This window comes from Cherax quadricarinatus, chromosome 11, assembly GCF_038502225.1.
Source record: "Cherax quadricarinatus isolate ZL_2023a chromosome 11, ASM3850222v1, whole genome shotgun sequence".
NCBI lineage: Eukaryota > Metazoa > Arthropoda > Malacostraca > Decapoda > Parastacidae > Cherax > Cherax quadricarinatus.
This window is the reverse complement of record NC_091302.1, coordinates 569,918-597,477: the sequence shown is the minus strand read 5'-3', so window position 1 is coordinate 597,477 and position 27,560 is coordinate 569,918. Positions and strand designations below refer to the sequence as shown.

The following is a 27,560-nucleotide window of genomic DNA, read 5'->3' as shown; positions in this document are numbered from 1 at the left end:
CATGTAGGCTAAGTGATGTGCAATTGTAATACTGTATTATTATATACTGTACTATATCAAAACTGTAATTTTTCTCTACCTAACTTATTAAAACCACATAGCTCAAACTAATAGAATATTCAATTTACTTGTATTCATTGTATCTCACCTAATGACCATATGTACAAATTACAGTAATGTATTGCCCTATTAACCCTTTGACTGTCGAAGGGCCAAATCCTGAAGTTGCTTCTGGTGTCGCAAAATATTCGAAAAAAAAAAAATTATTTTTTCTTATGAAATGATAGAGAATCTTTTCCCGATTGTAAAGACACCAAAAAAACGAAATTTGATGGAAAACTGACGGAATTACGCTCTCGCGAAGTTAGCGACTTCGGCGATATTTAAAAATCGGCAATTTCGCCCACTTTGAGCCCTATTTTCGGCTAATTCCTTTATTCCAGTCAACCAAACTCATAACTATTTCTTCAGAACTCTATTTTTTCTATCGATTAAGTACAAGAAACTGCCCATTTACCGATTTCAACTACCCAATAACATGGTCAGAAATTTGCAATTTGGCCAATTTCACGAAAATTAAAAAATATGACAATTTCAAAATAAGGTCCAGAATGAACAATGCAGACATTCCTGGCTCTAAAATAACATTTTCTTTGTTCATCAGTCATGTCTCCAGGTCCCTGTGATATTACTCTTGCTTTTTATTTTGAAATTTTATTCAAACAAAAAATAGAAGATTTACTGTTATGCAGACTACTGCAATACTGTAATAATTGTAAAAATTACATCAACCCATTCATGACTGCGTATTAGAATGGCCATTTGGACATTTATTGGACAATGACATCATTTGTTCACTTTTGAACATCGGCAAAAATCAAACATTTCCTGTACTTTGTGCTCCATTTCCAGGTTCTTTTTATAGTAAAATTAATCAAAATCACCTCCATTTCTATAATATAGTTTCCATTCTATCAAATGAGACCAAGAAAACGAGAATACAACCACAAATACTATACGAAAATAGACCACAAAGTCGGCATTTTAATTAAAAAAAACGGTCGGAGTTTTTTTTTTCTCATTATGCACTGCGTGCTCCAGGATTTTTTTTATGTGGTGCACACTGACCACACAGACCCATTCTCTCACATGTGGGCCTACTAGCTTTCTCCTGCCTGATTTGAAGCCGCTAGAATTTATGAGTATATATACGTCAAACACGGTACCTCGCAAACGTATATATACGGCCGCGACAGTCAAAGGGTTAATCTTAAGTTTGCCCAAAATGCTCTGTATATAAAGGGGCTTTTGGCATGGCCACCCAACTGTTACACTCCTCTGTACAAACAGGTATCTTACTAAAATAAAATTATTATTCTATTTTCTATCTATTATCACACTGGCCGATTCCCACCAAGGCAGGGTGGCCCGAAAAAGAAAAACTTTCACCATCATTCACTCCATCACTGTCTTGCCAGAAGGGTGCTTTACACTACAGTTTTTAAACTGCAACATTAACACCCCTCCTTCAGAGTGCAGGCACTGTACTTCCCATCTCCAGGACTCAAGTCCGGCCTGCCGGTTTCCCTGAATCCCTTCATAAATGTTACTTTGCTCACACTCCAACAGCACGTCAAGTATTAAAAACCATTTGTCTCCATTCACTCCTATCAAACACGCTCACGCATGCCTGCTGGAAGTCCAAGCCCCTCGCACACAAAACCTCCTTTACCCCCTCCCTCCAACCCTTCCTAGGCCGACCCCTACCCCGCCTTCCTTCCACTACAGACTGATACACTCTTGAAGTCATTCTGTTTTGCTCCATTCTCTCTACATGTCCGAACCACCTCAACAACCCTTCCTCAGCCCTCTGGACAACAGTTTTGGTAATCCCGCACCTCCTCCTAACTTCCAAACTACGAATTCTCTGCATTATATTCACACCACACATTGCCCTCAGACACGACATCTCCACTGCCTCCAGCCTTCTCCTCGCTGCAACATTCATCACCCACGCTTCACACCCATATAAGAGCGTTGGTAAAACTATACTCTCATACATTCCCCTCTTTGCCTCCAAGGACAAAGTTCTTTGTCTCCACAGACTCCTAAGTGCACCACTCACTCTTTTTCCCTCATCAATTCTATGATTCACCTCATCTTTCATAGACCCATCCGCTGACACGTCCACTCCCAAATATCTGAATACGTTCACCTCCTCCATACTCTCTCCCTCCAATCTGATATTCAATCTTTCATCACCTAATCTTTTTGTTATCCTCATAACCTTACTCTTTCCTGTATTCACCTTTAATTTTCTTCTTTTGCACACCCTACCAAATTCATCCACCAATCTCTGCAACTTCTCTTCAGAATCTCCCAAAAGCACAGTGTCATCAGCAAAGAGCAGCTGTGACAACTCCCACTTTGTGTGTGATTCTTTATCTTTTAACTCCATGCCTCTTGCCAAGACCCTCGCATTTACTTCTCTTACAACCCCATCTATAAATATATTAAACAACCACGGTGACATCACACATCCTTGTCTAAGGCCTACTTTTACTGGGAAATAATTTCCCTCTTTCCTACATACTCTAACTTGAGCCTCACTATCCTCGTAAAAACTCTTCACTGCTTTCAGTAACCTACCTCCTACACCATACACTTGCAACATCTGCCACATTGCCCCCCTATCCACCCTGTCATACGCCTTTTCCAAATCCATAAATGCCACAAAGACCTCTTTAGCCTTATCTAAATACTGTTCACTTATATGTTTCACTGTAAACACCTGGTCCACACACCCCCTACCTTTCCTAAAGCCTCCTTGTTCATCTGCTATCCTATTCTCCGTCTTACTCTTAATTCTTTCAATTATAACTCTACCATACACTTTACCAGGTACACTCAACAGACTTATCCCCCTATAATTTTTGCACTCTCTTTTGTCCCCTTTGCCTTTATACAAAGGAACTATGCATGCTCTCTGCCAATCCCTAGGTACCTTACCCTCTTCCATACATTTATTAAATAATTATTATTATTATTATTATACTCTTGAGGGACTGATTACCTCATCTTCTGTATGTAGTTCCAGTCTTAGCATTATGTCCTTGAATTTGTATCGATAAAAACCACTGGATGGTGAAACATCTACAAATAAAGATACCCAGACATTGCACATGGCGTATTTTTCATCTTGTCAGTATTGTATGTATACCATTCATGTACGTGAAAACTATGTTTACACTATAGGTTTCCCTGACATGTATAGTGTGTTTCAGGCCCACGACGGCTATACTAAGTACAGTCAAGTTATAAACAATTCAGAATAATAGGAGTCTTCAGCATGCTTTACAAACTGAACCAATTGCATACAGCAAACATATGTTGCACGTGCAGAATTACTGATAGAAATGGGACATCAAGTAACATCAACTTCTAATGCAGCCCTGCATAAAGCTCACTAGGGGTGACACTACCCAGGTCAGACCACATTGCTTTAGGTTGTATTTAAAATTCATTTTTCTAAATATACATACTGTACTTTAACATATTTATGTACAGTGGTCCCTCGCTTTTCGTAGTTCTCGGTAATCGTAAATTTCGCCAATTATAGGGGTATTTTCGTATAAACATGGACTCGCTTTTCATAGGTTGACTCGCGAATAGTAGTTGGGTTGATGGCGGCATCATACGGGAAGGTTGGGTTGACGGCGGCATCATACGGGAAGGTTGGGTTAGCGGTGGCATCACACGGGAAGGTTGGGTTGATGGCGGCATCACACGGGAATGTTGGATTGACGACGGCATCACACGGGAAGGTTGGGTTGATGGTGGCATCACATGGGAAGGTTGGGTTGGCGGCGGCATCACACGGGAAGGTTGGGTTGGTGGTAGCATCACACGTGAAGGTTGGGTTGACGGCGGCATCACACGGGAAGGTTGGAGTGGCGGCGGCATCACACGGGAAGATTGGGTTAACGGCAGCATCACATACGCACGGTGTGAGCCGGGGCGGCCTCCCTACCCAGCCAGTCTGGCATTGTTTACCAGTGAGTGAAGGTCCCCTCAAGTGCTCCTACGAAATATTTCGTAATATTCCACTCATTTTAGTGCTTGCAATTACTAAATGAGCTACCATGGCTCCAAAGAAAGCTCCTAGTGCCAAGCCTGTGGTAAAGAAGGTGAGAAATATGTACAGTGACAAAGTCTTGGGCCATTTTAGGGAAGTGTTAAAGAGACACCAGAAAAAGAGCTCTCTCCACAGTTACTTTGCGAGACAGGACTAGAGTGACTCTCAAGGTGGTCCTAGTGGCATTAAGAAACAGAGAAGACAAGCAACCCCAGAGAAGCAATTGGTACCTGAGGTGTTGCTGGAAGGGGATTCCCCTTCCAAACTGTAAACAATCCAATCTTTCTCCTCCTCCAGTCTCCCATACACTAAGAAGAATCTCCAATAAAGGTAAGTGTTATGCTGTTAATGCTTCATTCATCATTTCCCATTGTATTGTTTATGTACTATATGTATATTTCATGTAAAAATTTTTTTTGTTTTAATACTTCTGGGTGTCAGGAACGGATTAATTGTATTTACATTATTTCTTATGGGGAAAATTGATTCGCAAATCGTAAATTTCGTTTATAGTAGCTCCTCCAGGAACGGATTAATTACGAAAAACAAGGGACCACCGTATTCTTAAATATTTATATTTAAATTTCTATATAAAAATCATACTGTTTGATGCTCCTCACTTTATGATGGTTCGACTTACAATATTCTGACTTTACGATGTTGTGATAAAACTATAAAATAAAAAAATTTTGTGCAGTAGAACCCCACTTATACAGCAGGTTAGGTTTCAGGCTACCACCGTAAAGTGGAACGCCCCTTTTTTTCCCTCTTATAAATGCATATAAATGCTAAATAACAGGTTTACACTAACATACATTAAGTCAACAGTAGAACCAGGCATTAAAAAACAATAAAAAAGTAAAATACACATTGTACACTCATTACTTACCTTAAAATATTTGTAGTCTTATTGAAGGGCAAGATGAGTAGTATTTATTTTAAGAAGTCAGGTGTGGTATGTATGGTAGCCAGGCTAGGCCACCCCCACCCACACCTAATATACTACAACATTTAAAGCATCCCAGAGTGATGAAATGCATATACAGTTCACTCATTACTTACCTTAAAATATTTGTAGTGTTAATGTAGGGTGAGAGGTGAGTAAACAAGATACAATTGAATAAACAAGGGAGAGAGAGAGAATGAGAGAAAGAGAGAATGAATAAATGAGAGAGGACAGAGATGCAGAGTATGTAAACAAACAAACAAACACATCTGGTTTTGGTTCATACATGTTTGTATTATACCATAATACAAACACTTTACATTGTATACAAGGTGTTCCACACTGGTACAGTAGAATAAATAAAGAGCAACACTCCCATTCTTATGTAACATCATTTTTAGAAGAAATGACGCTCTGAGTGAAGGCATACAAAAGGAATAATTTTATACAGTTGCCCCCAGTAATACAATTGCGTACACATTTTCTGTGGTGTTGAACTATAGAAAACTTTATTCTTTCCAACAAGATGACTGGAAAAACATCTCATATTTATGCTAATTTATTCTACTGTGGGGTGTATTTATCATGTTTATATGTTATGTAGCTTGTTTATTATATAATTTTGAAAAATATCATAGATGGATTAATGAAAATGTGTATATTAACGTAATATATGACATTTAATGTGCCTCAGAGTGATTATTATTGAGTATTATTATTATCATTATTAATGTGGCATTCTCGAGACATAAGACACTCTTACTGATTTTAATGTGTACCTGCACACAAGCACAGTAAGTTTATTTAGGTACAGGTACACATAAGTATAAATATCAGAGTATATATGAAATACTACATGTAACTTTAAAAACACTTAAAATTTTGGAAAGTTTCCAGACATACTGGAGAGACGTGCAGCTCACGGGAGAATGTAAACAAACTGAGCGGAGTGCTGTGACTGTATTAGAAAGTCAAGTGGGGGGAGCCATATAGCAAGTTTTGGTCATAATTTGAAATGTCTCTATTAGCAGAACACCATAAAGCAAAATGCCATAAAACAGGATATTATTGTACTGTACAGTATTGCACATTTATTGATAGGATAAACTTTTATTCATTTATTTACTTATCGATACTGAAAAAGTAATTATTTGTTTATTTACTTATTCAACTAATATAGTTATTTATTTACTTATACAGTCATACCCTGCCCTACATTAACTGGTTAAAGAGCTGTGATGTAACCCATTTTTAACATAAACTGGACATGATGCCTTACAAATGCCTTAAAATGATGACAAACACTGTAAAACTAGCGTAAACAACTTGCAAAAGAATATAACTAATGCTAAACTTTAAAGAACACTAAAAACACATTTTAGTCGTAATTTTTTTAAAGAATAATGAACGCAATTAAAAAATTATGATGTAGGTGATGTTGCTGAGTGACGTAAAGTTGGACGTAATGACGTTCACTGAACTGAAATTTACTCTGGAAAAGTGGCATAATGGTGATTTGATATAGGCCAAAATGACATAAAGCAGGGTATGACTGTATATGAATATATGATAAATAAATGGCTTACGATATTTTCAACTTATGATGAGTTTGTTGGAACGTAACCCTATCGCAAGTCAAGGAGCACCTGTACAACTTTTACATTTGCTTCTGAAGATAACTCATGCCACTATCATTTACAGTGAGGAAAATGTGTGGTGGCTATGCGACTATGTGCGTACGCACGAAAGTCAGCAGTTGGTCAAGTGTTTTGTGGCATTCATCAGTAATGAGTCACGGTGTGTACCACTATGGAGACAACGAGTGGGCAAGTCCGAGGATAAACTTATAACTTGGGTAAGTTGGCTATCCATTCTCTCGTGAAATAATCAGGATATAATGGTACACATTGTATAAAATACATAAAAAAATGTATACCTTCATAAAATTAATACTAATACTGTGTGTGTGTATGTATGTATATATATATACATGTATATATGTCATGCCGAATATGTAAAACTGGTCAGTTAGCAAGAACTCATTTAAAATTAAGTCTTTCCTAAAATTTTCTTTTATACGTTAAACATATATTTTTTCGTTTATGTTAATATAAAAATTAATAATTTTGTACGAAAAGAACTTTAGAAAACTTACTTAACCTTATAACAAGTGCAGCTTAATTTAGCCTAATCCAACTAAATATACTTTAGATAAGTTTACAGTAATTTAATAATAAACAAACACAATTAAATATATTTTTTTGTTATGTTTAGAATGATTTTTGTGAAATTATTGCATACACAAATTTTCATTTGCCTTATTTGACAAGAAGAGTGTTGCTATTAAAGCCAAGATCACAAGTTATACCTATTCGGCAAAAACAAACAAACAAACACACACACACACACACACACACACACACACACACACACACACACACACACACACACACACACACACACACACACACACACACACACACACACACACACACACACACGCACATGCACGCACACACACACGCACACGCACACACACACACGCATGCGCACACACACACACGCACGCGCACACACACACACGCACACACATGCACGCAAGCACACAACAACACACACACACGCAAACGCACAACACACACGCATGCAAACACACAACACACATGCACACAAACACACAACACACATGCAAACACACAACACACACTCATACACACACATGTATACATACATATACACATACCTACATATACATATATACATACATTCACATTTTAATGTTTTATATTGATGTCAGAAGAGGTGCTGTTCAGGATTATACACTGCTGAAGTTTTCAATCTATGAAGTTCTTTCCCTTTTAATTCTATACAGTATCAGTGTACCAGAGGGCCCCGCATAACACATCTCCTTTTCGGTGTTCCATATTTTTGTTGCCTTCAAATTGATCCATTGATCATTATGTTCCACCCGATTGTTCCATCGTCTGGATTGTTACCAGCCGGTGGAACAATCAGGAACGGATCTACAATAAAACTAGTGAAGCTTAAGTTTCAGGGGCCCCTAATCCTGGAGGGGCCTCAGAAGCGACTTTAGTCCACATTGCTTAACCCTTTCAGGATCGCCAGGCCCTCTCCGAGACTTGTTCTCAGGGTCGCCCAAATTTCAAAAAAAAAAAAAATATTTTTTCTTATGAAAAGATAGAGAATCTTTTCCCGATCATAATGACACCAAAAGTATAAATTTGATGGAAAACTTACGGAATTATGCTCTCGCGAAGTTAGCGGTCTCGACGATGTTTACGCATCGGCAATTTTGCCCACTGTGAGCTCTATTTTCGGCCAATTCCAGTGTACTAGTCGACAAAAACCATAACTATTTAGCTAGAACTCCATTTTTTCTATCAAATGAGTACAAGAAACCACCCATTTACCGATTTCAACTATCCAATAAAGCGGTCAGAATTTAGCAATTTTGCCAATTTCACACAAACTTCAAAAGATGCCAATTTCCGAATAGGGTCCAGAATAAACAAGAAAGACATTCCTGGCACTAAAATAACAAGTTCTCTGTTCGTTAGTCACATCCCCAGGCCCCTCTTATATTTCTTTGGCTTTCCACTTTGAATTTTTATTCTTACAAAAAATAGAAGATTTACTGTTATGCAGACTACTGCATTAGTGTAGAAATGGTATAAATAATATCACTAGTTGACGTGTATTGGACGCTTGGCATGATTTGTTTACTTTTGAACTTTGGTAAAAATTGAAAATTTCTGCTTTTTTGAGCTCAATTTCAAGGTACTTTTCATTGTAAAACCAGTCAAAATCATCTCAATTTCTGTAATATGTCTTCCATTCTATAAAATGAGACCAGGAAAACTAGAATACAACCATAAATACCATACGAAAATGCAGTTCAAAATCGCTGTTTTAATCCAAAAACATGGTCAAAGTTTTTTTTTTCTCATTACGCACTGTGTGCTGCAGGATTTTTTTTATACTGCGCACACTGACCACATAGACCCATTCTTTCATATGTAGGCCTACCAGCTTTCTCTCACTAGATTTGAGGGTGCTAGAATTTAGGCGTACTAGTACGTCAAAAACCCTGGAGCGTAAGCCGTACTAGTACGGCTGAAACCCTGAAAGGGTTAAAAATTTTTGGTCTTCTGTATGAGAAGAGGCCCCCCATAACAGGTCCAGATTCAGGGCCCTAAAAAAACAGGTCCCCTACTGGGAACAATTACTCAGTTGAAAGCCAACAAAAACATGGAACACCAAAAATAAGTGTTGTATTATATGTGGGACCCTCCTGAGGGTGCTTTATTATATGTGGGACTCTCCTGAGGGTGCTGTATTATATGTGGGACCCTTCTGAAGGTGCTTTATTACATGTGGGACTCTCCTGAGGGTGCTGTATTATATGTGGGACCCTCCTGAGGGTGCTTTATTATATGTGGGACTCTCCTGAGGGTGCTGTATTATATGTGGGACCCTTTTGAAGGTGCTGTATTATATGTGAGACCCTCCTGAGGGTGCTGTATTATATGTGGGGCCCTCCTGGGGGTGCTGTATTATATGTGGGGGCCCTCCTGAGGGTGCTGTATATGCAGGGCCCTTCTGCACTTGATATTAGTTAAGGAGGGTGTTCAAGACTAATGTTTTTTTTTTATTATGAAATTAACTGGTTTCCTACATGTATCAGTGTGATGTGGTTCTCTTAAGTGTAATATTTTATCCCATTTAGAACAATATTATTTAATGTAAGCTTTGTCTTTTGCTAATTATAACAGGTCTGTCTCTCAAACACACATATAGTTTCAATCAAAACTAACAAAAAAGCTTATACAGCTCAATTTACTAAAACATTATGCTGATCTGATGTTTACCATATGGCTAAAACTACCTGAGAAGAAACATTGAAAGCTCAGTACAATATATCACTACTGTGTAGATACAGTGTAGAGAACTTATGTAATGCACACACACCAAAAGCTAGCTAACACACACACACACACACTCACATGTGTACACACAACATGCATGCTCGGTCACCTACAAATGTGACCTTACGCAACCAATTGAAGTTTTAGAGCCTGGTTTATCAGACAGTCGACACAAGCATGGCCCCCAAACCAGGCTGCGAGGGTAGAAGAACTTGAAACTGGTCACAAGTATATCACAGGTGTCACAATTTACAACTGCAGGTGTGAAACATTACTGTTCTTTGCACTAGGGTTTTCTATAGAAACAATTCCTATTCTTTGCACTTTTTTATACTGTACAGAAAATTCATATACTGTACACAGTGAAAAGCTAGGAGCGCAAATCATTTATACGATGGTAGTTGTTCTTCCTGCTCTATATCTCCCATCCCTGCCCTCCTCTCATATATATACTGGCTCCCTTACCTTCATGTATTAGTGTGTGACTAGTTAAATGCTCCAAGTGGGATCGAAGAATCATAAGTTTCTTTCTCCTATGTTTGGGTTATTTGTGTATTGTTCCAGTCACTGTATCGTGTGTTTTTGTTTTGCTGTGTTGTCTCCATAGTTTTGTAATTCTGTTCACAGTTTAACGCTTAAACTGTCCAAACATAGATCTACATTTTTTTACATAAGCATGTAAAATCGAACGTAGATCTACGTTCGGAGTGCTATGCAAGTGAACGTAGATCTATGTTTGGACAGTTTAAGTGGATCAACACTACATGCAGATATTGACCTACACTTCATACCTTTGATATACCTTTGATGAGCTTCCAGAGTCTTGCTGCTCTCAGAGCCCAGCCATGGACCAGGCTCATAATTAATCCTGAACTAGAAGTGAGTGTTCAAGAGAAACCATGATGTCTGATGCTAGATTCCCTTTGTTTCTATCATCATTCATTCAAGAAGAGTGCTTGAAGAAAGAAGGAGAATGAAGGGTTCTTAATCCAAGGAATCAGAACTACTATTTTTCCCTGTTCTCCCAGGTGCTGTACAACCTCTATGGCTCTAGTGCTTTCCTGCAGTTTTAATATTTAAGATGGTGAATCTAAGCTTAATTTAACCACCCAAATTAAGTTCCATTGTACTAGCTAATGGCTGTGCTTTTACCTGACTACCTAATGTTGAAGAGTATACATATTGTAGGTACAGTAAGTATGTATGTATACTTTTAGTACAGTACATGTATTATATATAGATAGCATGTATACTCAGTACAGTATGTATACTCCTAGTACAGTATTATATACTGTAGGTATAGCATGTATATTCAGTACAGTATAATATTCTATAGGTACAGTATGTGTACTCATAGTACAGTATAACAAAATGGTCATGTCTTCAGTGAAAGTTACTAGTAGTTGCTGTGATTATGACCTGTATACACTTCTACTGTTACAGTGGTTGATTTTACAGTGGCTGCCATTGCAGTGGTTGCTGTTACAATGGTTGCCATTGTAGTGGTCATTGCAGTGCTTGCTGTTGCAGTGGTTGCTGTTACAGTGGCCTGCCATGAAGCCTAAAGTTACCCCTCTTTCGCATACAAGTTCATCATGAGATTGGGATGGCATCAACATCCGAGCTTCAATAATAAAAATACTTTACCTATTGTTGTAAAAATAAAAACACTGAAAAAAGTGTTTTTCACAATTCACAATATGTACATCATTTCCTTTCACATTTTTGTTTTTACTTAAAGAGCAAGTAGTTTAAGGCTGTTTCTTCCAAAATTTCAAAATTGTTGTCACTTCACCTAGAGGTGCCTTAAGTGAGTTCTTAGATACTCTACTACATTCTCAGCACTGTCAACCAGTAATGAATTTTCACCTCACTCAAATAATGCCAGTGGTGAACTACTGAAATCAAATATTGTTTTGTGTTGCCAGCTTTGTCAAAAGCAGGAGAGATGCCAGAGCTGGAAAAGGCAGAGAATGTTTTTCTTCAGTGCCAGAAATGTACAGTGGAATCCCGGATTTCGGCTGTAATCCGTTCCAGAAGGTCGGCCTAAATCCGAAAAGGCCAAAAACCGAATTAATGTTTTCCATAAGAATTAATGTAAATACAATCAATCAATCTGACGAGCTGTTGGAGTGTGAGCAGGATAATGTTTAGTGAAGGGATTCAAGGAAACTGGTTATTTTTATATAGCTGGACTTGAGTCCTGGAAATGGGAAGTACAATGCCTGCACACTAAAGGAGGGGTTCGGGATATTGGGAGTTTGGAGGGATATGTTGTGTATCTTTATACGTATATACTTCTAAGCTGTTGTATTCTGAGCACCTCTGCAAAAACAGTGATTATGTGTGAGTGAGGTGAAAGTGTTGAATAATGATGAAAGTATTTTCTTTTTGGGGATTTTCTTTCTTTTTGGGTCACCCTGCCTCGGTGGGAGACGGCCAACTTGTTAAAAAAAGAAGAAAAAAAATCCGTTCGACACCCAAAAATATTAACAAAAAATACATTTTTTAAAGATTAACCATAGTTTTACATACAGAAAACAATGAGAGATAAATATGAAGCACAAATTTTAATAACTGAATATAACATACCTTTATTGAAGGCTCTCGTTGGTGTATTGAAGAATGTGAGGAGGGGAGAGAGAGGAGAGCCTAGTGTTTGGAAGGGGAATCCCCCTCCATAAGAACTTCAGGTATCAAGTTCCTCTCTGGGGTTACTTCCCTTCTTCATTTTTTACTGGCACTAGGACCAACTGAGAGTCACTACATCACTACACCCCTGTCCCTCTTCAAGGGGGGCTTCCTTGGTGTGGTGAAGAGGCTCTTGGTCTGAAGAATTAGACCTATCAGTCTCCTTCCTCAGACCGAACCTAATTACCCCCCAATCTCCCCTTCCCTATCCGATCCTCCCATTTTTCCTTTCCTCCTCCTCCTCCCCACCAATCCCTTTTGCCCTTCCTCTTTTTGGCCTTTGGGATTTTTCCTACAGGCACGCTAGTTCCTAGGTAGGGGAAAGGGTACCGGGGTCCATCCCATTCCGTTGAGGTTCTTGGAGGTGGCGTAGTTTGCTGTGGAATCTGGATGGCCTGGGGATGTCTTGATCCCTCTTCGGTATCCCGGAGGGTGGCTTTGGGTGTCTTTCGGGCGACGGGTATATCTCTGGAAGCCACCTTTCGGATTCCGGGGGTGGTGGAGGTATGCTTTGTGGCGGATATCCGGCCACCCTCTCTTTTGTCCACCGAGGTAGCTCGGCAGATGTGAGGTTGCTATCCCGGATTACTGGTTTACTGGCATGAAGGGTAGGATATAGCACAGGTTCCATGCTGCATCTGCGCTGCTTGCGGTGCTGAGGTTCTCTTGGGCATGGAGGGAGATTTCTGGCCCTTTCATTCCTCCTGGGAACTATTCCTCCCCACTCCCCCCTTTTTTTATTTTTATTTTCTTTTTTTTCTTAAAAACAAAAAGAAAAGGAGTAACCTAACCATGGAGAACCCAGTCCATGAACCTGTTGTTAGGTAAGACACATATGCAACAGTTAGACAACTTTATTCCGAAACGTTTCGCCTACACAGTAGGCTTCTTCAGTCGAATACAGAAAGTAGGCAGGAACAGTAGAGATGTGAAGACGATGTAATCAGTCCATCACCCTTAAAGTCGTAGAATTTGAGGTTGTCAGTCCCTCGGCCTGGAGAAGTTCAGTTCCATAGTCAGGAACTATCTGAAGATCAAGCGACAGTGCGGAGACTTAAATACTGGCAGAAGGAGAGGTGAAGGGTAGTAGTAGTAGTGAGAGGCCACTGAGAGGTCATGTCCCTCTCAGATCCAACACTTCTCACTTGAAAAGCTTGTCCAAGGTGTTTTCTGTACCAAGATGCCACGTGTTGCAGTGTCTGACAAGATGAACATCAAAATGGTATACAATACCGACAGGTTGTTAGGTAAGACACATATGCAACAGTTAGACAACTTTATTCCGAAACGTTTCGCCTACACAGTAGGCTTCTTCAGTCGAATACAGAAAGTAGGCAGGAACAGTAGAGATGTGAAGACGATGTAATCAGTCCATCACCCTTAAAGTCGTAGAATTTGAGGTTGTCAGTCCCTCGGCCTGGAGAAGTTCAGTTCCATAGTCAGGAACTATCTGAAGATCAAGCGACAGTGCGGAGACTTAAATACTGTCGGAAGGAGAGGTGAAGGGTAGTAGTAGTAGTGAGAGGCCACTGAGAGGTCATGTCCCTCTCAGATCCAACACTTCTCACTTGAAAAGCTTGTCCAAGGTGTTTTCTGTACCAAGATGCCACGTGTTGCAGTGTCTGACAAGATGAACATCAAAATGGTATACAATACCGACAGGTTGTTAGGTAAGACACATATGCAACAGTTAGACAACTTTATTGCGAAACGTTTCGCCTACACAGTAGGCTTCTTCAGTCGAATACAGAAAGTAGGCAGGAACAGTAGAGATGTGAAGACGACGTAATCAGTCCATCACCCTTAAAGTCGTAGAATTTGAGGTTGTCAGTCCCTCGGCCTGGAGAAGTTCAGTTCCATAGTCAGGAACTATCTGAAGATCAAGCGACAGTGCGGAGACTTAAATACTGTCGGAAGGAGAGGTGAAGGGTAGTAGTAGTAGTGAGAGGCCACTGAGAGGTCATGTCCCTCTCAGATCCAACACTTCTCACTTGAAAAGCTTGTCCAAGGTGTTTTCTGTACCAAGATGCCACGTGTTGCAGTGTCTGACAAGATGAACATCAAAATGGTATACAATACCGACAAGCTTTTTGGACAAGCTTTTCAAGTGAGAAGTGTTGGATCTGAGAGGGACATGACCTCTCAGTGGCCTCTCACTACTACTACTACCCTTCACCTCTCCTTCCGACAGTATTTAAGTCTCCGCACTGTCGCTTGATCTTCAGATAGTTCCTGACTATGGAACTGAACTTCTCCAGGCCGAGGGACTGACAACCTCAAATTCTACGACTTTAAGGGTGATGGACTGATTACATCGTCTTCACATCTCTACTGTTCCTGCCTACTTTCTGTATTCGACTGAAGAAGCCTACTGTGTAGGCGAAACGTTTCAGAATAAAGTTGTCTAACTGTTGCATATGTGTCTTACCTAACAACCTGTCGGTATTGTATACCATTTTGATGTTCATCTTGTCAGACACTGCAACACGTGGCATCTTGGTACAGAAAACACCTTGGACAAGCTTTTCAAGTGAGAAGTGTTGGATCTGAGAGGGACATGACCTCTCAGTGGCCTCTCACTACTACTACTACCACCCTTCACCTCTCCTTCCGACAGTATTTAAGTCTCCGCACTGTCGCTTGATCTTCAGATAGTTCCTGACTATGGAACTGAACTTCTCCAGGCCGAGGGACTGACAACCTCAAATTCTACGACTTTAAGGGTGATGGACTGATTACATCGTCTTCACATCTCTACTGTTCCTGCCTACTTTCTGTATTCGACTGAAGAAGCCTACTGTGTAGGCGAAACGTTTCGGAATAAAGTTGTCTAACTGTTGCATATGTGTCTTACCTAACAACCTGTCGGTATTGTATACCATTTTGATGTTCATCTTGTTCAGTCCATGAACCTACTACCCCTGGGCCCCTTCTTGATACCGCACCCCATTCTGACCCTGCTTCATTTTTTGACCACTCTTCGGACACTCCTGATGCCCCTGTACCTCTTGCTGGTGCTGTTTCCTCACCCGCTTCAGGTACCAGGGCTTCGACTGACTCCTTCGATTTGTCTGACCTCCGCTCTCCTTTGACTATGCTTCCGGCCTCTCCCTCTATGGTACAGCAATTTTCAAATCACCAGCACGTTTCACGTCGGACCAACTCTGGTCCCACTCCTAAACGCCAACGACAATCTCTTGATGATGTTACTTCGTTACCTTCCCATTCTACTCGGAAAAGACCGACATGTCATGCACTCCCTCTCCATGCTCAGTTTCGGACCACACAATGGACTAAATTCTTTACTTTAAGACCGACTTCTTCACTTTAAGACCGACTTCTTCTGCCTATCTTTCCGACCATAGTATTGGCAAAGCACTCCTGCGCCATGTTGGTAGAGATATTTCATTTCATGCTCTCAAGAGCGTTATGCGCATCATCACTGTCCAGAATGCTGCCCAAGCTCATGATCTTTCTCTCCTTTCGCATATCAATACTATTCCTATCACTATTGAAAAACATCTTTCTCTCAATTCTTGTAGTGGTACTATCATTCTGCCCCATACCATAGTCCAACAGAATTTCCAGACATGTGGCAATGACATTCTTGAACAGCTGGAACTCCAGGATCTCCCAATCCTTAAAGTAGACACTTATGTCCTTACACAAATAACCCGCACATAAAAGAGAGAAGCTTACGACGACGTTACGGTCCAACTTGGACCATTGACAAAGTCACACGGGTTATTTGTGTATCGTTCCAGTCACGGTATTGTGCCTTTTTGTTACTTATGTCCTTCCTGCCCGTGGGCGGAGACGATATCCTTGCAATGTGCCGTAAACTCCCGTCCTCTGTTTGTGTCGCGGGACATTGGTTACAAGTTCGAAAGGTGATCCCTATACCACAACAGTGTAGAAATTGCTGGCGTTTTGGTCACCCAGTGAAATATTGCAGATCTATAGCCGAATGCCCAGTCTGTGGTGCCGACGACCATTCTAATACGTCTTGCAGTCGACCTCCCTCTTGCCTTAATTGTCATGACTCACCCTTCGTACTCTTGCCGTTGCCAGGTCTACTTAAATGAGCGTGAAACCCGTTGCGTCAAAGAGGCAGAAGGTTTCCCTTATGCTATGGCAGTTTCTCATCTCCGCCTCCAAGGGAGACTGCCCCGTGTTTCTTATTCTCGTGTTTCAAAACGTCCCCCCACTTCTGGGGTCCCATCTTCTGCAGCCTCCTCTGTGGTTACCCCTCCCATAGCCACTCCGGTATCTAATTCTTTTGCTGTCCTGGGATCTGATGTCCCTACTACAACACCTCAGTCTGTTCTCACGTCTTCGGGTCCTTCCTCACAAGCCCCGGTATCGACAAGACCTCGTATGACACCTTATACCAATCGCCCCTCTACTTCTCAGACGTCCAAAAAATCCCCATTGCTCAAATCTTCTTTGCCCCCTCCTTCCCTTCTTCCACCTCCGCATTTTACCTTTCCAGTCTCTGTGCCTAGTTCTTCCCCTCTCTCTGGCTCAATTACAAGTGTGGAGGTTCACCCTCCTCCTTGTACTATGCCTTCCACCCCTGTCCCCTCCCAAGTTTCTCCCTCTTCTGTCCCCTCCCACACTTCTTCTCCAGTCCCCTATACTCTTTCGTCCCCCTCTACTTTGGTACAGTCCATTACTGCCCCAATCTTTACTCACCCTCCTCCTTCTACCTCCAATATTTTCTCCCATACGTCTTTGAATTCAGAAACACTTGAAGCCATTTCAGAATATATTGCAGAGACTAAACCTTCAATGGACACTGATCCACCTCCTGTTCCTTCTCTTCCCTCTCCTCCATCTCCACAACTCCATTCTTCGCAACGCTCCATTCCTTCGCTGCTTGAACGTCTTCTGATGCCACCGCACGTTGACTTTTCTAACCCCTCTAGTCCGTCGGTGCCCTTCCCTACGGATTCCTGGTATTTTCTTCATTGCCAATCATGGCCTATTTACAGTGGAATATCCGCAGCCTCAGGGGTAATCAGGGTGAGCTTCAGATGTTGCTTTCCAGGTTTTTCCCTGTTGGTGCTTGCTTACAAGAACCAAAATTACACTCAGCTGTTTTCCAACCTATCTCAGGCTATAATTTATTGTATTCTTCGGATCCTTTCTCAGATGGGACCTTTAATGAGAGTGCCCTTCTTCTACGCAATGATATTCCGTACTGTCAACTATTTGTCCATACCTCGCTGCATTACACTGCAGCCCGTATCCACTTGAATAAGTGGTTTGCAATATGTTCTTTATATCTCTCTCCTTCTCGAGCATTTTCTATCCCAGATTTTGCCTTTCTTGTTTCATCCTTAGCACCACCACTTCTGTTACTTGGCGATTTTAATGCCCACCATTTCCTCTGGGGGGGGGGTCTCATTGTGACTCACGTGGCATCCAGTTGGAGGCTTTTCTCACCTCTCAAACCCTCCACGTTTTAAATACGGGTACTCCCGCCCATTTTGATCCTCATACTCATACTCTCTCTTGCATCGATCTATCGGTCTGCTCTTCCTCCACTGCACTAGACTTCGCCTGGTCTATTCTACCAGACTTACATGACAGCGGTCATTTTCCAATCATTCTTACTTCTCGTTCACATTCACCACCTTTCCGTAGCCCTCGCTGGCAATTTGATCAGGCAAATTGGGACCTTTACTCGCAGCTCACTGCTTTTAGTGAGGTTCCTTCTTCATCCTCCATTGATGAGCTCCTACACCTCTTCTCGACGTCAGTTTTCACCGCAGCTTCTCATTTTATACCCCAAACCTCAGGCAGGCATTCTCAGAAGTGCGTGCCATGGTGGTCTCCTGCTTGTGCTCGTGCAGTACATTTGAAACACGCTGCATGGGGCAGGTACCGGTACAATAGAACCGATGAGAGACTTCTTGATTTTAAGCAGAAGCGTGCAATCGCTCGCCGTGTCATCAGTGACACTAAACGCACTTGCTGGCAAGATTATGTTTCCACCATCACCTCTGCTTCCTCTATGAGTGCAGTCTGGAAAAAGTGAGGAAATTGAGTGGTAAATACTCCCCTTACCTGGGTCCTGTTCTACGGGTCGCCGGTGTTGATGTAGCAAACCCTCTTGACGTTGCCATTTTAATTGGCACTCATCTGGTCCGTATTTCCCTGGGGCTCCATCTATGCCCCTCATTTCTTTCCTCAAAGTCTGCCAGAGAGTTAGTACCCTTGGACTTTTCTTCTCTCAGAGAAGAGCAGTATATTGTGCCTTTTACACTTCAGGAACTGGAGGCAACACTCTCAGCTTGCCAATCATCAGTAGCTGGGCCTGACGACATTCATGTTTGTATGTTACAACATTTACATCAGTTAGCCCTTGTAGTCCTCTTACACCTCTTCAATCTTATTTGGTCACAAGGAGTTCTTCCCCAGCTGTGGAAATCTGCCATTGTTCTTCCTTTCCATCGCTCATACAAGTGCAGTTTGCAAAGTGATGGAACGTCTGGTAAACTGACGTTTAATGTGGTATTTAGGGACACACAACAGTCTCTCCACTAGTCAATATGGCTTTCGTAAGGGCCGATCTACCATAGACCCCTTACTATGCTTGGATACGTATGTTCTTAATGCCTTTGCGAATAATCACCCAGTTATTGCCATATTTTTTGACCTTGAGAAGGCATATGACACAACTTGGAGGTATAATATTTTGGCCCAAGCCCACTCCTTGGGCCTCCAAGGCAATCTACCATCCTTCCTTAAGAACTTTTTAACTGACAGACATTTCTGTGTTCGAGTCAATAATGTACTTTCCCCAGACTTCATCCAAGCTGAAGGTGTCCCCCAGGGATGTGTTTGAGCACAACACTTTTTCTCCTTGCTATAAATGATTTGGCCTCTGTTCTTCCACCCAATATTTGGTCATCACCCTATGTTGATGACTTCACTATTGCTTGTGCAGGCGCTGACTGTCAACTCATTGCAGTTTCTCTCCAGCATGCAGTCGACCGTGTTTCCAATTGGGCCACCACACATGGGTTTAAATTTTCCAGTACCAAAACTCGCCAAATTACTTTCACTAGATGTTCTGTCATCTCCGATCATCCTTTGTACTTCTATGGCTCCCGTATCCCTGAACATGATACAGTCACGTTTCTAGGCCTTCTCTTTGACCGTAGGCTATCCTGGAAACCTCACATTACCTCTCTGAAGGCAACTTGTCACAGCCGGCTGAACCTTCTTAAAACCCTTGCTCATCTTTCCTGGGGAGCTGATCATCGAACTCTGCTTCGCCTACATTCAGCCCTCATTTTATCGAAACTCGATTATGGTGACCAGATCTATTCAGCGGCCTCTCCTGCTACTCTCTCTAGCCTTAACCCCATCCATCACCAAGGATTACGTTTATGCCTTGGTGCTTTTCGCTCTTCCCCTGTCTATAGCCTCTATGCAGAAGCGAATGTTCCATCCTTGTCTGATCGCCGTGATGCCCATCGCCTTCGCTACTATGTACGCTCTCACAATCTCCGCAATCCTTCCATTTATAGAATGGTCACCGATATTAGTAGACATTCTTTATTTGTTCACCGCCCCTGTTTGCTCCATCCCTTCTCTCTTCGCCTACATTCGCTCTTGTCTTCCCTTCAGTTACCACCTTTATATGTTCATGTGGCATCTCACTTTTCCCTACCCCCCTGGGAAGTTCCAGCCGTTCGGGTCTGTTCTTTCTCCCTTGCTCGAAAGCCCAACTGCCTACGGTGGCTTCCTGCTCTCTTTTTCTTGACCACTTTCACTCTCATTCTCATGCCATCACTGTGTACACAGATGGCTCTAAGTCTTCTGATGGCGTCGGATTTGCAGCAGTGCTTCCGGACAGCATCATGCGAGGGCATTTACTATCTTCGGCTAGCATTTTTACTGCTGAATTGTATGCCATTCTCACAGTGCTTATTCGTATTGCATCTATGCCTGTGTCATCATTTGTGGTAGTCTCAGACTCCCTTGGTGCTCTACAGGCTATACGGAAATTTGATACACCTCACCCCCTAGTTCTCCATATCCAACTTTGGCTACACCGTATCTCTACCAAGCATAAAGATGTTGTTTTTTGTTAGGTCCCTGGTCATGTTGACATACAGGGCACTGAACAGGCAGACACTTCTGCAAGGTCAGCAGTACATGACCTACCAATTTCATATAGAGGTGTTCCATTTCCAGACTATTTTGCTGTAATAGCTACCCACCTTCACACCCGTTGGCAACAATGTTGGTCAACTTTACTCGGTAACAAACTTCATTCTATTAAACCGAGCATAGGTTACTGGCCTACTTCTTGTCATCATTGCCTCCGCATTGGCCACACTCGTCTTACTCATGGCTATCTCATGGAGAGGCACCCTGTTCCTCTCTGTGAGCAGTGTCACGTTCTAGTATCAGTTAGCCACATTCTGTTAGACTGCCCTCTCTATCAACGAGCACGCAGAATTTACCTCCAACGTCGTCTCCGCTCTACTACTATCTCTTTACCTTCCCTTCTTGCTGATAGACCCTCCTTTAATCCTGGCTCTCTCATTGACTTCCTGACAACGGCTGATTTACTCCACAAACTCTGATGATGATACCTTTTGCACTCCCTTCAGCCCTTCCTACCTCAATCTCTTGCTGCCCTCCACCCTTTCACCATCCACTGCCCCGCTGTTCTCCATAACCTATTACTCATCCATCTCCCTTTTGCCACCTGATACCCTCGCTTCCTTCCTGCCCAGCAGCACTGTATAACCCTTGTGGTTTAGTGCTTCTTTTTTATTATAATAATAATAATACACCCCTGTCACACAAAAAAAATAACTGTCCAGAAAGGTCTGTTTCTGGCATTTCTTTAAGATTTGCCTGAAGTGGGACAAGGTTTTGTCACTGAACATGGCTTGTTTGAGCTTAGTAGTCAGGGTGATATTCCTCCACAAAACTTTGCACCTCCCTCCACTTTGCACAAATGTCAGTCACTGAAAGCAGCAGAAGCACATTCTCCCCTCTCTCTCTTCCTCCTCCTCTGAAGCAATTTCCTTAGCTGTGGTCTGTTGCTGTTGCAGATGGTCTTGCAGCTCTTCTGTGGTTAGCTCTTCCCTGTGGTCCTCCACCAACTCTTCCACATCCTCGCCACTCACAACCAACCCCATGGACTTTCCCAAAGCCACAATAGATTCCACAACAGGCAGAGAGTCGACAGGGTCAGGATCAGCCTCAAACCCTTCAAAATCCTTCTCTTGGACACATTCTGGTCACAATTTTCTCCAAGCAGGTTTCAAAGTCCTGGAAGTTACTCCCAGCCAAGCCTTACCTATAAGGCTTATGCAATGGAGGATATTGAAGTGATTCCTCCAGAACTCTCTTAGGGTAAAGTCAGTGTCTGAGGTCACTTCAAAGCGCCTTTGAATAGAGTTTTTTGAAGTTAGAAATGACCTGCTGGTCCATGGGCTGGATGAGAGGAGTGGTGTTAGGAGGCAAGAACTTCACTGTTATAAAACTTAACTCCATAGACAATTGGTCTACCAAGTTTGGAGGATGAGCAGGAGCACTGCCCAGTTCCAGGAGGCACTTGAGTGGCAATTTATTTTCCTGGAGGTTTGTTTTTACACTCGGGCCAAACACTTCATGGTCCTAGTCAATGAAAATTTGCCTTGTGATCCATGCCTTATAATTAGTTTTCCACAACACACAATTTACTCTTGACGACATTGTTTTTCTTGAACACACTGGGATTTTCAGAGTGATACACCAGTAAAGGCTTCATTTTGAAATCCCCACTAGCTTCATAGGCTTGTGTCCTGGCAGTGCCTTTTCTTCCTGTGTGGTGTAGGTCCTTTTTGGCATTTTCTTCCACAAGAGACCAGTTTCATCACAACTGAACACTTGTTGGGGGAGGAATCCTTCAGTCTCTATGTACTCCTTGAATTCATGCACAAATTCTTCAGCCGCACATTTATCTGAACTTGTAGCCTCACCATGCCTTACAACACTGTGTATGCCACTGTGCTTCTTGAAACTGTCAAACCAGCCTCTACTGGCCTTAAATTCACTAACAGCAGCACTCATTCCAGGCATTTTCTTTGAGATCCACATGCAACTGCCTTGCCTTTCCACAAATGATCGACTCCAAAACACCATCTCTCGCTAACTGCTTATCGTTGACCCATACCAACAATAACTTCTCCAAATCTTCAGTTATTGATGATCTTTGTTTCGTTAGCATATTTACCTCTTTTGCAACATTAGCTTCCTTGATTTCTACTTTCTTTGCCAGGATGGAAGTGACTGTTGATTTAGATTTCCCATACATCCTGGCATGCTCCAGGACACGTACACCGCTTTCGTACTTTGCTACAATTTCTTTCTTGAATTCAATCGTGTTTCTCACTTTCTTTACCAAAGGGCTGGCACTAGGAACTTTCTTTGGGCCCATGGTGGCTTATTTCGCAGTCACACTCAATAAACAACCACAAAAAACAATGGATTATAACGAAATGTTTGGATGAATGCACGGAATGTTGCTCACTCACCCAGACACACAGCCAGACTGACTCAGGAACGTGGAAGAATGCCGGGCAGACGCATCCAATACGGCCAATTTCCAAGTTGCCAGCTGAAAACCAGAGCAGAATTTTGGCCATAAAAGCGGCCAAAATTCAATACAGCCAATATCCGCATCGGCCAATATCTGGGGTTCCACTGTGTTTATTGCCTCCATACCTGGGATGAAAACACACTTCCTGTCTGCTAGCAGAGGTGCTATTCTTGCAATATAGCCATGAACTGTCACCTTCTGTTTACATAGTGGGACAGCATTTACATGTGCAGGAGGTGATTCTTACACTGCAACAATGTAGAAATTGGTGGTGCTTTGGCCACCAGTAATGCTTTTAAATTACTGGGAACATGTCAAGGTAGCTGTAATGCACTTTCTGAGGTAGAGAGGAGGTACCTGTTAATAAAGAATAAAAGACACAATACGGTGACTGGAACAACATTACTACTCCCTTTTCTCGTTCTACTACTCCCAGCCATGCCACCCTTATATATATACTGGCTCCCTTCCCTTCACACTTCTGTGTGACTAGTTAATAATAATCCTAGGTAGCAGGTTGACAGACAGTAACCGCCCAGGGAGGTACTACCGTCCTGCCAAATGAGTGTAAAATGGAAACCTATAATTGTTTTACAGGATGGTAAGATTGCTGGTGTCTTTTTTTCTTTGTCTCATAAACATGCAAGGTTTCAGGTACACCTTGCTACTTTTACTTACACTTAAGTCAAACTACACATACATGTACAAGCATATATATACACACTTCTCTGGGTTTTCTTTTATTTTCTTGCTAGCTCTTGTTCTTGTTTATTTCTGCTTATCTCCATGGGGAAGTGGAACAGAATTCTTCCTCCATAAGTCATGCGTGTCTTAAGAGGCGACTAAAATACCGGGAGCATGGGGCTAGTAACCCTTTCTCCAGTATACATTACTAAATTTAACCCTTTCACTGTCAGTCCCATAATATTACGGCTTTCAAGCCAGTGTCGGTCCCGTGTTACGCCAAAATTCTAGTGGCTTCAAATCATGCGGGAGAAAGCTGGTAGGCCTACTTATGAAAGAATGGATCTGAATGGTCAGTGTGTGTGCAGTGCAAGAGAGAAAAAAAAATCTAACTGTGTTTTTGGTTTAAAACACCAACTTTGCAGTGTATTTTCTTATGGTATTTAAGTTGTATTCTTGTTTTCTTGGTCTCATTTGATACAGTGGTACCTTGACTTACGAGTTTAATTTGTTCCATGACCAAGCTCGTAACTCAAATTTGCTCGTACAGTGGACCCCCGCATAACGATATTAATCCGTTCATGAGAGCTCATTGTTATGCGAAATTATCGTTATGCGAATGAATTTTCCCCATAAGAAATAATGGAAATCAAATTAATCCGTGCAAGACACCCAAAAGTATGAAAAAAAAAATTTACCACATGAAATATACATTTTCCTACACACAAAGAGAAGGATACATGCACAATAGTAGAGTAGTACATGCACAGTATATATTGTGCATGTACTACTCTACTAAATGAAGAATAAATGACACTTACCTTTATTGAAGATGCAGCAATGACTGATGAGACACTGTGTCCTGGGAGTGCCTTTTCCTCCTGAGTACTGTAGGTCCTGTTTGGCATTTTCTTCCAGAACAGGCCTTATCACACTATGTATGTCACTACGATTCTTAAATCTCTCAAACCAACCTTTGCTGGCTTTAAATTCACCAATATGAGCACTAGTTCCAGGCATTTTTCCCTGTTCATCTGGGTGTTAGTCGACTGGTGTGGGTTGCATCCTGGGAGACAAGATTAAGGACCCCAATGGAAATAAGTTAGAGTCCTCGATGATGCACTGACTTTCTTGGGTTATCCTGGGTGGCTAACCCTCCGGGGTTAATTGTTTCTCGGTAATTGTTTCACGTTAAGCCACACCAACAACACTCTCTCCACATCTTCGAGTAATACAGCTGATGGTGGTGCAGCAACAACAGCTGTGGTGCAGCTGACCATGGTGCAGCAGCAGCTGGGTGCAGCAACAGCTGACCATGGTGCAGCTGCAGCTGTGGTGCAGCAGCAGCTGACTGTGGTACGATAGTATTTATCACCCTTTTTACCACAGGGTTGGCACTAGAAGCTTTCTTTGGGCCCATGGTGGCTTATTTAGCAGTTACAAGCACTATAAATAATGGAATAATACAAAATGTATCAAATGCATGCATGCAACCGGCCACCCTGGCTTGTAAACAATGACGGCAAGGCAGGCGCTCAGGCTGGACGGACAGGTTCGGGACGAGTCATGTTCAGAGACAGCTGATGGTGCAACAGCAGCTGACCATGGTGCAGCAGCAGCTGACTGGTCCAGCAACAGCTGACTGGTCCAGCAACAGCTGACTGGTCCAGCAACAGCTGACTGGTCCAGCAACAGCTGACTGGTCCAGCAACAGCTGACTGATCCAGCAACAGCTGACTGATCCAGCAACAGCTGACTGATCCAGCAACAGCTGACTGGTCCAGCAACAGCTGACTGATCCAGCAACAGCTGACTGATCCAGCAACAGCTGACTAATCTAGCAACAGCTGACTGATCCAGCAACAGCGATTCTTAAATCTCTCAAACCAACCTTTGCTGGCTTTAAATTCACCAATATGAGCACTAGTTCCAGGCGTTTTTCCCTGTTCACCTGGGTGTTAGTCGACTGGTGTGGGTTGCATCCTGGGAGACAAGATTAAGGACCCCAATGGAAATAAGTTAGACAGTCTTCGATGACACACTTTTTTGGGTTATCCTGGGTGGCTAACCCTCTGGGGTTAATTGTTTCTTGGTATTCTCAATAAGCCACACCAACAACGGTGCTACAGCAGCAGCAGCAGCAGCTGACAGTGCTACAGCAGCAGCAGACGATGCTACAGCAGCAGCAGACGATGCTACAGCAGCAGCAGACGGTACTACAGCAGCAGCAGCAGCAGCTGACGGTGGTACAGCAGCAGCAGCAGCTGACAGTGTTACAGCAGCAGCAGCAGCTGACAGTGCTACAGCAGCAGCTGACAGTGCTACAGCAGCAGCAGACAATGCTACAGCAGCAGCAGACGGTACTACAACAGCAGCAGACAATGCTACAGCAGCAGCAGACGGTACTACAACAGCAGCAGCAGCAGCTGATGGTGGTACAGCAGCAGCAGCAGCTGACGGTGCTACAGCAGCAGCAGCAGCTGACAGTGCTACAGCAGCAGCAGCAGCAGCTGACAGTGCAGCAGCAGCAGCAGCTGACAGTGCTACAGCAGCAGCAGACGATGCTACAGCAGCAGCAGACGATGCTACAGCAGCAGCAGACGGTACTACAGCAGCAGCAGCAGCAGCAGGCGGTACTACAATAGCAGCAGCAGCAGCAGCTGACTGTGGAGCAGCAGCAGCTGACGGTGGTACAGCAGCAGCAGCAGCTGACGGTGCTACAGCAGCAGCAGCAGCTGACGGTGCTACAGCAGCAGCAGCAGCTGACAGTGCTACAGCAGCAGCAGCAGTTGACCATGGTACCACAGTATTTCGATAATATTTCTCACCCTTTTTACCACAGGGTTGGCACTAGAAGCTTTCTTGGGGCCCATGGTCACTTATTTTGCAGATAAAATCACCAAAAACACTGTAATAATACGAAATGTTATGATTGTATGCTTGGATGTTACCGCGGAGGCTGGCTTGTAAACAATGCCACCGGCGGAACATGTGAGGCTGGCTCAGGCCTCACATAGACGTGTCTCGGACGAACAGCGTTGAGTGGGTTTTTTAGCGGTATGCGAGGCAAAATCTTAGCGATAAAATGTATCGGTATGCGGATTTAACGTTATGTAAGGCCAACGGTATGCGGGGGTCCACTGTATATCAAATCAATTTTCCTCATTGAAATTAACTGAAATGCTATTAATCTGTTCCAACGGAATTCCTGGCTCTCATGACGCAGGAGAAAATACTTCAATATAACGCTAATATCAACTCTACGGCTTATTTATCTATAACACTTGATCTAATATGACATCATAAACAATATAAATAACAAAGAAACATGATATATACTCTAGAATGAATAAAATGTCATTATGTGATGAGTGGTGGCGGCCACTCCCGAGGTAAAAATAATTATCGCTCTGACCATATCTTTCCCTTCTTGCCCTTCTGAGGTCTTATTATAAGAGAAAACAGAGTGTTTGTGAGGCTAACTGCACTAGATCACTGTTTCATAAAAAAAAAAATGCTGAAAGAAAAGCGATTTTCTTGTGT

At 42.3% G+C, this 27,560-nt stretch overlaps 1 protein-coding gene across 3 annotated transcripts in view; it reads left to right on the top strand.

The window, feature by feature from the left end:
* tun (N-terminal glutamine amidase tungus) overlaps positions 1-27,560 on the top strand; it is a 99,190-nt gene that overhangs the window by 47,296 nt on the left and 24,334 nt on the right. For all 3 annotated transcript variants that reach the window (XM_053775271.1, XM_070083871.1, XM_053775272.1), the window contains exon 3: positions 6,783-6,936. In XM_053775271.1, the coding sequence (XP_053631246.1) occupies positions 6,783-6,936 (154 nt within the window). The remainder of the gene's footprint in view (positions 1-6,782; positions 6,937-27,560) is intronic.